At 45.9% G+C, this 16745-nt stretch overlaps 1 protein-coding gene across 10 annotated transcripts in view; it reads left to right on the forward strand.

The window, feature by feature from the left end:
• Nucleotides 1-16745, forward strand: part of LOC115090397 (inter-alpha-trypsin inhibitor heavy chain H3-like) — a 110348-nt gene that overhangs the window by 67136 nt on the left and 26467 nt on the right. For 9 of the 10 annotated variants that reach the window (XM_029599431.1, XM_029599432.1, XM_029599429.1 and 6 more), the window contains 2 exons: nucleotides 2157-2314; nucleotides 9766-9810. In XM_029599431.1, the coding sequence (XP_029455291.1) occupies nucleotides 2157-2314; nucleotides 9766-9810 (203 nt within the window). The remainder of the gene's footprint in view (nucleotides 1-2156; nucleotides 2315-9765; nucleotides 9811-16745) is intronic. The other variant, XM_029599434.1, reaches the window with a different exon arrangement.

Raw genomic sequence — 16745 nt, forward strand, 5'->3', positions numbered from 1 at the left:
GGAAACAGCTCTGAGGAGTAGATGGTAGTAGAACTCACAGATGGTGTCTGTAGCGAATTCTTCCAAGTAGAAGATGAGATGGACACAGGCAGTGAGTCAGGGAACATGGGCCCTCGAGGAGCAAGTACCGGTTCCTGGTAGTGACCTGAAAGAAGCAGAGAGGCCCCCGAGGAGCGGGTACCCCGTTAGCAGAAAAGAGTTCAATAGAAGTTGGAGGCAGAGTAGCTGGGTACGGAGAGCGAATCCCATCCGTAGGAAATCCCTTGCTAACTCAACGGCTAGCAATAAACAGCAGGCTTAAATATCCAGGCAGCGTGACGTCATCACAGGGGGACGCCCCTGAGGTTCGCGCCATAGAGGAAATAAGAATGAGGGCCGTGCGTCGCGCGCGCCCTAAGGTACCTGAGGAGCATGGCGGGAAGCAGTGCCAAGCCAGCCTGGGGATGCCAGAGAGGACGGCGGGCAGACACCGTGGCAGCCAGAAGTCCACAGGGAGCAGGAGGAGTCGCAGAAAAATAAAGGTAGGCGGAGTGAAGCCATCTGGCGGCGACGGTTGCAACAGTTATCCGGCTAAAGGCTTCTGAATATGGATCTCGGTATGACCCAAAAACCCCTAGAGTCTCCCTACTACAGGGAGGAAAGTTGACAAATATATTCTTATAACTGAACCCTGACTCTCTGAAAATCACAAGTTATGCACTGTTGATTACTTATCAATGGGGCTCTCAATGTTACTAATATTTATTTGTAACAAAGGTCTCTCACCTGTCTGCTCCACTAGGTAAGAGGCCCCTTTTTGTCATTAGATAATCTAAATAGAGGCCACTAAGAGCACTTCAATCAATGCAACACGTCACTGCTTATTAATCACAACTAATCTATTTGCAGACGTGTTAATAGATAGTCCCTTCAAAATATTAACCTTTCTGGTTTCTGTGTCACTGTTTATCCTATTCCTTATGCTTATTTCAATTTTTTTTTTAATTTAAATGTTGTTTTGCCAGTTTTCTAGTTTTTTGGAACCAGGGCTATGCATCCTTAAATATGACAGCACACTGATAGGCCGAGGCAATAAGGTATGCCCAGCCTAGCGCATGGGTTTACTTGCAGGTGGGTGCACGTTTTAGACCTGCAATAATAGTGTCCAATGCAGCAAGGAAATTAGTTGTCTAAAACGTGCACCCTAACCAAAGCATATTGGATAGTGCCCATTGCATTTAAATTGCATGCAAACAAAGACATTAGCTATTATCACCCTCTACAGGAAAGTGCGCCCAAAGGCTGGGCCTCCAACGCACATTTTTTTACGCCAGAAAATTAACCCCAGCTCTGGAGCTGGAGTAAAGTTTACTCACAGTCAAGGGCTCATGAGAAGCATAACAAATGTGGTCCTCTGTGTTGTGATAGATGTGCCCCTTGTAGGGTAGGGTTGTTTACAGAGCTCAGTATAAGATTTAGTTATTTGGGCTTAGAATAAAAAATAAAAAAATGTATACATGGATTAGAGGCTCGGAGCATAATAATTAGCTAAAGGACACCTTAAAAAACTGTGGGGAATTCCCAAGCAAGCAGTGCAGATTTCTGTAACTAATGTAAGCCAGGCACTTTTACTAGGAACGCACAATTTAGATGTCCTTGTGCCCGATGCAGTATACTTTTGAGTGCCAGAAATGCACATTTCTCCCTAGCGTGCCCTTTTTATATGCCGCTTTGATTTCTCTCTCATTAGAATATTTCATCAGGCCCACAGAGGATATGGATGAGTTAAACAATTGGGCGCGCAATATGAGTGCCTGTTTTTTGTGCTCTTCTTATTGCGTTGGCCTGTGAAAGTAAACAGAGCTCCGTACCTCTCACCCTTGTTTAAGATAATGTAATGTCAGTGCCACTTTCCAGTTCATCAGTTTTCTAGACTGCATGGCTTAGAGACCTCCAGTAGTTCTCCAATGCCTGCAGCAGTCTTGCCTACCATAATGGCATCGACTCCAGTAGGGGGAGGAGGGGAACAGAAGTAGCTGTCAAATAAAGTTAGATCCTTCAGATTATTTTGCTTTAGCATATGGTGCCACAGTATCTGGAAGTGATATATGGTGGCTGCGTATTTCACCATTCTGTACTTCGATCATGAAAAGTTTTACTCTTAGTTTTGTTTACAGTTTTGCAGCTGAAGGGGATGAAAAAGAAAATCTAAAGACCAAAGCAACAGAGCTTTCTCTTAAGTACAATTTTGTGACACCATTGACTTCTCTGGTGGTAACCAAACCTGAAGATGAAGCAAAAAGTACTGCCTTAGTGGCTGATAAACTAACTGAAGGTAGTGTTATATTTATATCCATTATGCCTTTTGAATCATGTGGTAGCCAACTCAAAAGACAATTATATTGAAATGGTTTCCAGAGTATGCAAATAAACCTCATGGAAGACTTAAAACAACCTGTTGGGTGGGCCTTGAGGGCTGAGTTGGAGGCCAAATTAAAAAAAAAAAAAATGGGATCACTGATCTTATCCATTCCTCTGTCTCCAGCTGGGATCCATTGTACCTAACCCTCCCATGCAGATGTTTGTCTAATCTGCTCTAAAATCTTCCAGGGACAGATTCAGCCACCACCTTCCTAAGCAGTGTGTACCTGAATCTAACTAACCTCATACCTAGAGACCAACATCGTAAAGTGTGTCTATTGGCCATTAATGCATATTAATTAGCTCATTTTCAGGGTCTATGCTAATGACACAAATGAGTTTTGCATTAAAGTACTAGTGTTAAAGTTATCACTTTAACATGGATAGTAAAGTTTTTGTATTTATGGATCTATATTCACTTTTGCAAGTTTTAAGTCAAGTTATTTTTCTATGTGCTAATAGATAATGAGCTGTTCTGCATCTCATTAGCATAGGTTTTTATTTTAAAACTCTCATGAGCTAGTTAATATGAGTTAAAAGAACTATTGATACATATAAACCAGATTGTGTGCACCTTTAATGCACACTGCTTGTGAAGTTTTAGCGCATAGGGGCGGATTGTGGGAAACTATCGGCCCGGAGGATTTTTATCCATACTAGCCCATGGGTATACAATTGCACATGCAAAAATGTATACAGTGTCGGGTGAATTTTCAAAGGAGTTGTGTGCGTAAATGTAACATATTATTGTAGCAATTTTCAAAAGCCATTTACATGCATAAAGTGCACTTATGTGGGTAAATTCTATGGACAATTCAATGGCATATATCGTAGCAATTTTCAAAAGTCCACTTACTCGGATAAAGTGCATTTACATGTGTAAAACCCAGTCTTAAGCGTGTAAATGCTTTTGAAAATCAGGCCCTGTATGTATGTATGTATGTATATATATATATATTTATTTATTTATTTTATTTATTTAACATTTTTCTATACCGAACTTCATGACAAGCTTCATATCAGGCCGGTTTACATCAAACTTAGGGGTTAACTTAACAAAAACCATATAACAAGAAGGCCGAAGCGCAGGTACAAATAACAGGGAGAATGAACTTGGAGGCTAGGGTAGCCAGGAAATAAAGGACAGCAAAACTGGAGAATGAACATGAATGAATATACAATTACTGGGTTGGGCATTTAGTCTATTGAGCTAAATGCAAGCACTGTTGCGATGTTATGTTTAGGGGAAGGCTAGGACAAAAAGCCAAGTCTTGAGTTTTTTACGGAAGGTAGTCAGGCAGGGTTCCAGTCTTAGATCAGTCGGCAGGTTGTTCCAGATGATGGGGCCAGCTGTGGAAAGTGCCCGTTCTTTCGTGGAGGTTAGTCGAGTGGATTTAGTTGGGGGAACTTGAAGGGTTCCTTTGTGTGCCGCTCTGATGGGTCTTGCAGATGTGTATAGTTTGAGTGGTAACTGAAGGTCTAAAGGAAGTTGGTTGTGTATGGATTTGTGGATAATGGTGAGTGCTTTGTGCAAAATTCTGTATTTAATAGGTAACCAGTGTAGGTTTCTAAGTATCGGGGTGATGTGAGTTCTCCAGTTAGTGTTGGTTAATATCCTGGCTGCTGAGTTCTGGAGCATCTGTAGTGGTCTAGTGGCAGAGATCGGGAGTCCTAAAAGGAGAGTATTGCAGTAGTCGGTTTTGGAGAATATCGTTGACTGAAGTACTGTTCTGAAGTCCTGGAGGTGGAGGAGGGGTTTGAGTCTTTTCATGACTTGTAGCTTAAAGAAACAATCCTTCGTAATATTGTTGATTGATTTTTTTAGGTTTAAATGGTTATCAATGGTGACTCCTAAATCTCTAACTTGAGTGGTCTGAGGAATAGAGGTTGTCTGATCGTGGCTGGTAGAATGGTCGGTGGAGATGAGAAGAATTTCTGTTTTGGCTGCATTGAGGACCAGGTTCAGGCTGGTGAGTAGGTGGTTGATGGACTTGAGGCAGTTTTCCCAGAAGGAGAGCGTCTTTGGAAGGGATTCTTTTATAGGGATGAGGATCTGAACGTCGTCAGCATATAAATAGTGAGTTAGGTTGAGGTTTGTGAGTAGCTGGCAGAGAGGCAATAGGTAGATATTAAAGAGGGTGAGGGATAGAGAGGAGCTGTGTGTGTATATATATATATATATATACTGTATACATATATATATACTGTATATATATATAGATAGATAGATACACACACCCTTCTTGACCACTTAACTGTAAGTAAATTATGGAAAAAAAGACAAAAAATATAGAAAGTCCCAACATCGTAATATAGTGCAAATTTTAAATACTTAATATATCATATATAAAATTTCAGTAAACATTTTCAATCAGCAAGAAACCTACTAGTCTGAGTACTGTTGCGCTGGAGGTGGACCCTTGGCCTGGTGCAGGATTGGTACGGCCCTCTAGTCGGACCCAGAGAGTGCCTGCCACCAAGAGGCGGAGCACACTAGGAGACAGAGGCTAGCTGGAGCTTCACCAATAACAGTCCGGGGTTTCCGCAGGTTGAGCGCTTGGGTACCCAGACTGGCTGGACTTAGGTGGGCCTCAGATGGTCTCCCGGAGAGGTATCGGAGAGGTGTGCCTACCTCGAGCAAGGGTGCGTGGCTGATGCAGAATGGATGAGCTAGACCTGAACCGGAAGCTCCAGAGACCTCAGGGAGGCAACAGTTCAAGGAGGTCCTCCGGATGAGGCCGGCAGCGCCTGTAGGTCTAGCGGTTGGTTTCCAAGCAGGTTGGCTCAAAGGTCACAGGAGGCCAGAAGAGGGTGTCTGAGTGAAGCTCAAGGGTCAGAGTCAGAGTATCAGTCCAAGAGAGGTCAGCCAAAGTAGGGGTCAATACCAGGATCAGTCTGTGCGAAGCTGAGGCAAGTGAGGGTCGGTTCCATGTGGCAGACAATAGAGTGGTCAGGCAGGCAGTGGTCAGTTCCAGGCGGCAAGCAAAAGAATGGTCAGGCAGGCAGAGGTCAGTACCAAAAGTCAGTCCGGATAGGTACTACCTAGGAAGGATACAGGAATACGGAGATGCTGGGACTGGAGAGACTGGAACAGGAGACACTGGAAACACGGAGGCAAACTAACACACCAACGGTGTCGACCCGATTGCCAAGGCGAGGCTCTGGGGGAAGAGCCTCGCCTTATTTACCAGGGCTATGTGATGTCATCTCCGGGCGCCGCAGACTGAGTTCCCGTGCTGGGCCCTTTAAAGGGAAGCGTGGCCCGTGCACGTGTGCCTAGGGGCGGGGCCAATGCCATGGAGGACGCCGAGCCCCAACGTGAGGAGCGCTGAGAGCTGGAAGGCCCCGACGGGCCTGGGGACGCCTGGGAGCGCCGCAGGCGATTGGAGTTGGCCGCGGATGCCAACGAGGGGGAGCCAGAGCTGGTGGATGGAAGCGTGAGGTGAGCGAGACCGGCCATGGTGCTGGCGCGGCTGGGAAGCATAACAAGTACATTTTCTATTTTCATTGGAAGAGCAGGTGGCAATACAACAATGCTGTGTTCCAGAGTCACCAGCAGCTTGAATTGATAGGCTTAATTCCAGAGTCAGAAATAACTGCTTAACTAGGACATTTCCCTTTACCATTCACCATACAAAAATAAATATTCAAATGATGATGCCACCTCATTAACAGCAATAACACTTCCCTCCAGTACCAGGAACATTATATAATCCAAAATCCTGCAAAAAAGTGCTCCTGCCATACAATAACATACTAACTGTCAGACTCAAATTGTAACAGCTCTGCTTATAAAAAAGAAAAACTGTAAATATAACATCAGACCCTAAAACACCAATACACCTCCTTCTGCTATAGATCCACACACAGAAACTACAGGTTAGCAGAATACTTCACCTTGGTCACACATGCAGAATTAAAAAAAAAGTCAACCATACTAATAAAAAGAATATTTCAAAATAGATAATATTTAGAACATCCAATAATATAAAAAGCTCATTAAAATGTTTATTAATTTTCCAAAAATAACAAAATATTTCAAAGCTGCAGATATCAAATAGCTCAGTCACCCTGAAATTGTCATGGATTAGAAGGGGAGGAGGAGGGCGAATATACTATCTTCTCACAAACACACACACATGTTCATTCTCTCAAACACAATCATACTGTACATGTTCACTCTCAATCTCTCTCATATACACATGTAACGCCCCCTTGACCGCTTAACTTGCGGGGTGTCCCTGTGTCTGGGACTGACCTGGTGGGAGCCCCCTAGGGCAGACTCTGAAGATCATCATGTTCTTGACGCCTGGAAGAAGGTGTTAGTGGGTGGTATTTCCCTCCCTTCACCCCAGGAAAACAAATGGGACTGGGAACAAGGCAGGCAGTATGTACAAATATATACAGGTTTATTAGACTATACAAGCATATACATTTCTACATGACTATGTACATGGCTAATAGGATGCCAAACAGCACACTTATCTACTTGTGGTTAATAGTCTCAGTCTACACAACTATTCTACAAGTTAGCAAGAGCATTTACTATTTGGAATTTTGGGTTGTTGGCCCCCATGGTATACCACCAAATAGAATAGAAGGGACCTCTTGCATTTCCATTTACTCAAGTATTATTATTATCCTCCCCCTTTATCCCAAATCTCACTCATGTGAAAAGATGCAACTGGGCTGGTGAGTAGTGTTGGCCTGGGTAGGGTCTGTTGTATCTAAACATCTCCTTCTGCTCTGCTGAAAGATCTATGCTAATGCTGGGGTCCATGCCCACCTGGGGGACCCAACTCTGCCTCCTGGTCTATTGCTGGGGTACACACCCTCCTGGGTACCCGACTCCACCTCCCTAACTGCCTCTAGGGTTTATGCCCTCCTGGGGGACATGACTCTGCCTCCCAGACTGCTGCTGGGGTCCCCTTGCTCAAGGGGGACCACTCCACCTCTGGATCTGCCACTTGCTCTCCCCGCCTCTTACACACACTAATACACTGGCTCTTTCACAATCTTACACTGGGGTCCACATCCTCCTGGGGAACCGCATTCTGCCTCCCAAACTGCCTCTGGCATCCACACCCTCCTGGGGGACCTGACTCTGCCTTCTGGACTGCCGCTGGGGTCCCCTTGCTCAAGGGGGTCCGCTTGATAGGGGGGCTGCTTGATCTCCAGATCTGCTGCTGGGGTCCCTTCATTAAAGGGGGACCCACTCCACCTCCAGCCCTACTTCAGTTCTCCTCCCTTGGTAGAAAGGTTTTCCCTGGCTTGGGTTTATAGTTCCACTAGGTTCATGGTTGTGTTAGTGTTCAGTGGTTCTGGCCCTTCACAGTCTCAGCTTTCAGTGATTTTAGCTTCTCTAAGCTCATGGCCAGTCATATGCTGTTACCCAGCCTGGATAAGTTACCTTCTCTCAGTCTGGCTTTTGCTTTATCTGTTGTCTGACCCTGTATGGGTCACCTCTCAGCCAAAAAGCCAAGATCCAGGCAGGACCACAGAAAAAGACAATGTGCAAACCCTTCTATTCTGCCTGGCCATTCCTGCTGTTGTCTAGGAGTTCGGTACCCATGTGTCTGAATACTCTTGTTAGTCAAGGTGAAAATCTGTTTGCTTCCTAGGACTGTTTTCCAGTACATTTCTCTCATAAATCTTTTTCCCAGTCATGGTTCTGTAATTTAGGAGTTTGAATCCTCTGATTTTTTTTTTTTTTTTTTGTGATATTTCTTACAAAATTACCAGCAGAAGCCCAGGTGGCTGTGACATGCAAATTCCCTACCTGAATCTCTGTGTCACCTATTCAATGGTCATTTAAGTACCTTCACATTAAGGGGTCTGACACTCTTCAATTTCCTGGGCTAGTGGCTCAAGTTACATAGTTGCATTGTGCTCCCTTTTTTTTCTCTGCTGAAGTTCACTTCAGTAGTCAATACTAGCATGCTCAAACCTCTGTCTCTTGTGTGTGGGGTTTCACACACATACACACACAGGCTCTCTCTTCCTCATACACAGACGCTCTAACACTAACTGGTTCTCTTCTCCTCATACACAGACACAATAACACTCACTGGCTCTCTCCCTCATACGCAGACTCACATGCATTGTTTCTCTCCCCCTCATACACAGATACACACACACACACTGGATCTTTTTTCTTCTCATATACATACACACTCTTACTTGCTCTCCCCCCCCCCCCCCTCTTACACACACTAATACACTGGCTCTTTCGCAATCCAGGCCTCTTCTTCTGCTGCAGGTGCCAGAGGACGTGCGGGGCCTTTGTATTAAGCTACTGCTGGGAGTAGGTCTCTTCTTTAACTACGGGCAGGGGCAACAGTGTCGGCAGCCCTATAGGTCCTTTGTAGTTAAAATTCCTGTGGGAGGCATGTGCCGGCCCCGTCCCACCAAGCTTCTTCTTCAGCCTTGCTGGTTCCTTCTTTCTTCTGCCGTGGGTGGGAAGGCTTTTGCCGTTGGCCCCGTTGGGTTTTTTCGTTGGTCACTGGCAGGAGAGTTAGTGTCAGTAGCTCCTCTGGGCCTTTTTCTCAGCTGCAGTTGGGAGGGTCGGTTCCGACGGCCTTTCTGGGCCTTCTATTGCTTGCTTGAAGACTGTGGGAGCCGGGGAAACTTTCTGCCAGCGCTGCCTTGCAATTTTGCACCATGCCCAGCCCGCAGTTCTACAATTAGGCAAGGGCCAGGCATGGTGCAAAATTGTAAGACAGAGCCGGCAGAAATTGTCCGCAGCTCCCGTGAACAGCTCCTTGGTGCCTGGAATCTGGCGATTGTAAAAATAGGCTGGGCAGGAGCTGTGGGAGACCATGTGACCAGGCCGGCCGGCCCACCGGGGCATGCCCGATCCCCTGATAGGCCAATTTGCCCATGTTAGCACATGTTTGTACATTGGTCTCCTGCAGAACTCTCTTATATCTGACCTAAATCTCCCCTGTTGCAATTTAAGCCATTTCTTCTAGTGCTATGTTCAGTGCAGATGAAAAACAACTGTCACCCTCATTATAATTCCCTTTCCAGTATTTAAAAGTTGTAATCAAATCCCCCCCCTCGGTATTCACTTTTCTAGGCTAAATAAACTCAAATATATTTTCTCTCAAACATAGAGAAAATTAGTTTAAAAAGGCATATTTGATATCATTGAGAATAATGCTAGACTGTAGCGTCAAATGTTTCTAAATGGGTTTGTTTTGTGCTTACCTTGGCAGGAAGGAATTTTATTCTGAAGCCAGGATATGTTGGGTATGATCTCAGTTTCTCAAAAGTGGCGAATAAAAAGTAATGTGTCATGTTAAATTCCACCTACTATGCATACTTCATTATTCACGGAGCCTGCCATTTTTCCCTCTCCCCTAGCACTACGCACTACAGAAGCCGCACCTGAAAAACCCGCAAGACCCAGTATGTATGACTAAAGATGAGAGAAATCTACACAATTTTAAGTTTGCTATACTAGATAAATATCCTGTGTAAACCCAAAATGGTAATTGGAATTGACCCTTTCATCAGCACTTTGCAGTTGGGATAGGATGCTGCCGTTTTTTTTTTACTGTCTACAGGTTTTCCTGTGAGAGGCATCTAAAAGCTAAGTGGAATTTTTTTCTTATTTAAAATATCTGGAGCTAAGTATAACCTTTGTCTATATTTCCATTATTGTGAGCCTTTATTGAGGGAGGGCTGCTTTAATTAAATAAAGAAAAAAGGGCAAAAGACTGTATTGTGGCTTTAATAAAAAAAAAAAAAAAGGCAGAGAAAAAACAAATAACCCCTAACTTTGTAATTAGCCTTGTGTGTAGGGAGGGGCTGATTGTAGCAATCCAATAGCCATAAGACTAGTATCTTCCTGCAAGTCTTTAAGCATATATTGGAATACTGATTGTTATGTTCCACAGTGGAATAGAAAAGCTCCCAATAAGAACATGTGAAAGAGAATTTGTAGTTGCTGATATTCTCAACAGTTAAAAGCCCTCCATCCCTACCTCTCTATTCACCCACCCCTGAGCTTGCTCTTCTTCTACTACTACTACTATGACGACAACAATATTTCTATAGTGCTACTCGACGTATGCAGTCCCTGCTCAATAGAGTTTACAATCTAATCAAGTCAAACATACAAGGCAAGAGACTTGGTGAGTTACATATAGTAAGACAATGGTTAAAATTAGATAGTTAATGAGGAAGAAAATGGAGAATCAGGCTGAACATTTACAAGGAGTCTCAAAAAGTGGGTTTTTATTTGGGATTTAAACAAGGCGAGAGAAGGGAACATAATGTACCAGATCAGGAGGTATATTCCAAGCATATGGTGCAGCCAGGTGGAAAGCACAGAGTCAAGAATTGGCAGTAGAGCAGAAGGACATAGATACGAATGACTTGTCTGATGAGTGGAGTGCACGAGGAGTGGTGAAGAGAGAGATAAGAGAGGAGAGGTAGTGAGGAGCTATAGAGTGAAGGCGCTGTAGGTGAGTAAGAGGAGCTTGAACGGTATGCAGGAACAGATAGGGAACTAATGCAGGGACTTCAGAAGAGGGGTTATATGGGTATAGCGACTTTGGCGAAAGATAAGATGCACAGCTAAATTTAGGAATAGATTGTAGTGGAGATAAATGTGTAAGGGCAATAATAGCATTAAAAATATAGAGTAATAATATTTTTGAACCTTCAATGTATAACGAGGAGAATTTATGAATTTATGTTCAAACAATTTTTATTGGTTTTACAAAAAAAACAGAGTAAAGAGGGTGTTTCCTGAGCCCTCCCAAGGTTAGTCAAACCAACAAACATATACAACTTTTCTCCCCCCCCCCAATTACAAAATCTCCCTCCCCCCCTATTCCTCCCCCCCAACCCATCCCCCCCTGCAATCCTCTATAGTCCACAACATTGAAGACAGACGGAGTGGCCAGGCAAAAAATCCGAATCATCAGGCAGGTCCGCGGGAAAGATAGCAGTCCCCACTCCATCATCCAGCGCCCACTCAATCATTCAGCGCAAGGCTACGCGCCCGGGGAGGCAGCCGTTGAAGGTAGGAATTCCAAATGCTTGAGAATAGGTGACGTCGTCGCGGAGAGCCCCGAGCCGCCATACTCTCCATGGTCATCATGGCATGCAGATGATTCCTCCACCCCCAGAAGGATGGGGGCTCCGGGGAACGCCAAAGCAACAAAATGGTTTTCTTCCCCACCAAACCAGCTTTTTGTAATAACAGGCGCGCACCAGGATCTCGAACTCTTATGGGGGAAACACAGCCAAATAAAAACCACAGGGGTGAGAAAGGCAGGGCCACATCCAATAAATCTGCCATATAGTCCGCTATCTTTCGCCAAAATTTGCGAACCGACGGGCACGTCCAAAAAACATGGGACAGCGTACCCACTGTCCCAGGACAGCGGACACAAGAAGATGAAACAGCTATAGAGGAATTGTACGCCATCTGGGGAGATATGTACGCCCGACTTAAAAATTTAAACTGCATTTCCCTAAAGTACATATTAGCGGAGATCCTGGTGAGGCGCCGAAAACAGTTGCGTAAAATAAGGCTCGTAAGACAAAAGTCCCCATCCCTATTCCACCGCTCCACTAGATAGGAGCATACATCCAACCTAAGCCGGTGCTGCAAGAATTTATAATAACTAGATAGTGAAGGGGCCCTGGTCTGCTCAAAATGAAAAAGACTATCTAGGGTAATGAACAGTGTAAGCTCCTTAGCAGCCGCTGGCAAAGTATTCACATAGTGGCGGACTTGCAGGTATGGAAAAATATGAGTAGCCCCCAGGTGATACAAGTCTCGGAAAACCGAGAACTGCATAAATTCCCCTTCACGAGTCCACAGATGCCCCAAGTGAGTAATATCTTTGGACACCCACACCTTAAACATAACCGACTGAGACCCCGCGGGGAAATCGACATTCCCCCCCAGGGGTAAAAAGTAAGCACATATCGAGGGAACTTGTAGAAGCCTGGTAAGACGTAGCCAAGTAAGCCTAAGAGGCCGAACGAGAGCAGTCTGGGACACAATGGCAGGAAGGCGGCCCGAACTCGCCTGCAGCACATAAGCCGGGGCCAGCGGATGCAAAAGAGCTTGGTCCACCGACAGGGACGCATAATGGGAGGTCCCTAGCAGCCAATTACGTATGAGCCGCAAATTGCAGGCTAAATTGTAACGAGCGAGATCGGGCACACCCAAACCACCCATCCCCCAAGGATTTTGTAGCCACCTTAGAGGAAGTCTAGATTTCCCGCCCCGCCATAAGAACGAGCGCAATGAACGCTCCAAAACGGCCAAATCTTTACGTTTCAATAGCAGAGGTACATTCTGCAAAAGGTAAAGCCATTTCGGCAATATGGTCATTTTGAAAAGCGAGACACGCCCCGTAACCGAGAGGGGCAGGGTCCCCCAGGTTTTCAAAGTGGTTTGGGTCTGATGAAGCAAGCGAGGCACATTGGCCTGGTATACTCGGTCTGGGTTCCCTGGAAGGTAAACTCCCAAATATCGGAGGTCACCGCCCGCCCACTGTAAAGGGAAGGGGCCCAACCAGGTATCCCTCAGAGTGCTAGGGTAAGACAACACCAGAGACTTGGACTTATTAAGCCGAAACCCAGAAAACCTCCCAAAATCCTGAATCAATCGCAGCAAAGGGGGTAAAGACGTGTGAGGGTTAGTGATAAAGACCAAGAGATCGTCAGCAAAGGCAACCTGCTTAAAAATATCATCCCCCATACGAATGCCTCGAATCTCTCGAGACCCATTAATGGCAAGTAACAGGGGCTCTAATTGTAAAAGAAATAAAAGAGGAGAAAGAGGACAGCCCTGTCGAGTACCCCTGCCCACCGGAAAGGGAGCCGACCGCGCCCCATTAGCCAGGATACAAGCTTTTGGCTCACTGTAAAGTAGTTGAATAGCCTGTAGAAAAAAACCGCCAAAACCCAGACGCTTCAATACATAAAACAGATAATCCCACTCCACCCTATCGAACGCTTTTTCGGCGTCGAAGCTGATGGCCAGGTATGAGTGGGACATCCATTGACTCATCGTCATGGCACTTAAAACTTTGCGGATATTATTAAGCGCGTAACGGTGACGGACAAACCCCGCCTGATGTGTCCCCACCAGAGCAGGAAGATAAACAGCCAGTCTGTCCGCCAAGATTTTAGCCAGCAGCTTGTGATCATAGTTAAGTAAAGAAATCGGGCGGTAAGACTCCGGCAATAGGGGATCCTTACCAGCCTTTGGAATCAGAGTAATATGCGCCAAATTTGCATGATCGGGGAAAGAACCTTGGGCCACCAAGGCGGAGAACATCAAAGACAACGGTTTGGACACCTGGTCTGCCAATAATTTAAAAAACTCCGCTGTGAACCCGTCGGGCCCCGGGGCTTTAAAATTTTTTGATCTTTGGATGGCCAAACGTATCTCCGCCTCTGAAATGGGGGCATTCAGCATAGTACATTGATCCCGGGTCAGATGAGGGAGGGACACTAGATCACAAAACTGCTGACAAGCCTCCTGGTTCCACCCATCAGAAGTATAAAGGGAAGCATAAAAATCTCGAAAACATGTTAATATAGAGGGTGTATCTCTGACCACCACAGCTGGGGAGCTACGCAGCGCAGGGATAAATCTACTGACCCCCGAGGACTTAATAAGGTTAGACATCATTCTCCCGGTCTTATTACTGTACTGATAGAGTTTAAATTTATAGTAAAGAAGGCTCTTCTTTGCCCTCTGGTGTAGAAGGGAATTAAGAGCATGCTGTTTGGACAAATAGGACGCTCTTGTCTCCTCGGATTGGGCACGAATCAACTGGGTTCTAGCAAGGCGCACCTGGGCATTAAGAACCATAATGCGACGATTAAGGGTTTTCCGGTGGTGAGAGACATAAGATATGATTTCACCACGCAGCACCGCCTTGGCCGCATTCCAAAATAACACGGGGTTGGACTCATGAAGCAAGTTATTGGCCGTATAGTCTGTCCATTTTGCTAAAAGGAACTCTTTAAATTTCTCGTCCTGGACGAGAAAGTAGGGGTAACGCCAAAGCTTAGGAGAGGTGAAAGGAGATAGGAAACCCATTTCCACCCACACAGGGGCATGGTCTGATATCACAATACTCTCAATTCCCGCCTCGACAACCTTATGAAATGCATGGGTACTCACAAGGAAGTAGTCTATGCGTGAGAAAGAGGAATGTGCCCTGGAGAGATGTGTAAAATCACGCTCAGTGGGATGCAGGTCCCGCCAAACATCCATTAAATGGAGACGCGATTCCAACAGCGCAGGGCCCCTGCCGACTCCCGCATCCCACCGGCGCCCTTGAGAAGCATCCAATTGCGGGTCCCGTATGGTATTAAAGTCACCCCCAAGAATTAAAATATCAGACAAATATGGAATTAAATGGGCATACAAACTGCGATAGAACCCAGGATCATAAGTGTTGGGGGCATACAAATTGCAGAGCACTACCGTTTGATTATAAAGTTCAGTTACCAAAATCAAGTAGCGCCCCTGGGGATCTTTTATTTCCTTGTTTATTACAATGGGGAGTTGCTTACGAAAAAGAATCGCCACGCCCGCTGATTTGGAAGTAGCTGAGGCGTATCTCACCTCCCCCACCCACGTGCGCCTAAGTTTTTCGTGCTCAGCGTCTGTAAGGTGGGTCTCTTGCAAGAAGGCCACCGCCAATGACTGTTTTTTCAAGTGAGAGAGGACTTTGGTGCGTTTAATAGGGGAGTGGAGGCCGCACACATTCCACGAGAGAAATTTAGTGGAATTACTCATTCCACAGAACAGAGTAAAGTATGTCACAATCGGTCAGAGTAATAAGGGCGGCAGAGGCCCTCCCAGCTGGAGCCACCGCCACCAACCACCAGGTACCCATCGAACCAGCCAAGCCATTATGGTTGCGCCTAAAGCCCATCCCATCCGCCCATCCAAACTGATATGTTATCCGGATTGCCCCCCTCCCCCGCTCCCAAAAAACCCAGTCCCCCTCCCCGTCCCTCCCCCTCCCCACACCCCGCCCTTGAATTCCCCCCCCCTCCGATGTTCCCAATATCCCCCCAGCCCCATCTTCCCCTTACCCAGTCCCCATCTAATGTCTCCTGCTAAGGAAGACACGAGGATCCAGTATTGATGAGTCCGGGAACCCACCCTTACGAGAAAGAAATGTGCGGACACAAACCAGCAGTGCACCACAAAAGAGAACTTGAAAATGTAAAGAACAGGCATGTATAACCAAACACAACTACACACAATCATCGCACTGGCACCAGAGGTAAAGCGGTATATCGCAAAAAACAGTAAAGTAGGAAAAAAAAACAAAAAAAACATTGGTACAAGAAACAGTCTCCATCTTCAAAAGGCCCCACAGGAGCGCCGCATCCTCAGCACAAGGAGGGGCACGACTACCAACAATGGTAAAAAAGGGAACTATAGAAGAAAACCCCTCCTGGTCCAGGTAGGCCTCTATGGGCATCAAAAGCACAACCGAAGAAAGAGAGAGAGAAAAAAAGGTCAATGGGCAAACTACACAATGTCAAGAGAGCGAGATCTGTAAAAAAAAACCAGATCAGCCAACTCAAAGGGAGAGAGAAAAATAAATGGAACCTGTAAAAAAAGTCCCAGATGAGTCGGTATACCAAATATGCACTTCCATTGATTCGCGATGGTCCATAGCTGAAGTAGTCCACAAAAAGCCCAGTAGTCCGTCGCAGGGTTAAAGGCCCATGAGCTCCAAGAAAAAGAACAGGAAGGGCAACCCCTCGGTCCCCGCGAAATCAGGGAAATCAAGGAGAACGCGGCTCCACGACCGCCGGGTGCAAAGGCTAATTATTTATTCATAGTGTCCATAAACGCCTGGGCCAGCTCCGGGGTCTCAAATAGATGTACTTTGTCCGCATACCAGATTTTCAGACGTGCAGGGAACATCAAGGAAAATTTTATCCCCTTACTGTGCAAGGTCGTGCAGAGAGGGACAAAACCATGCCTGGCAGCAGAGACGGACGCTGAAAAGTCCTGAAAAACCCGAATTTGGGTACCTTGATAGTGTAAATCCGGCTTGTTTCGCGTAGCCCGCCAAATTTCGGATTTGTGTGCGGAGTTTAATACTTTGGCTATCACCAGTCTGGGCCGCCCGGAGCTCGTGTTTCGCGCCCCAAGCCTGTGGGCTCGCTCAATAACCAGGGAGCCCTTCAAGTGTGGCAGAGCCAGGACATCAGGTAGCCAGTCTGATAACAGCTGGCACAGAGATCTCTCCTCAATGTCCTCTTTAAACCCCATAAACCGGAGGTTATCCCGCCTGGCGCGATTTTCGAGTTCGTCCACCTTTGATTGAAGG

Source organism: Rhinatrema bivittatum, chromosome 4 (genome assembly GCF_901001135.1).
Source record: "Rhinatrema bivittatum chromosome 4, aRhiBiv1.1, whole genome shotgun sequence".
NCBI lineage: Eukaryota > Metazoa > Chordata > Amphibia > Gymnophiona > Rhinatrematidae > Rhinatrema > Rhinatrema bivittatum.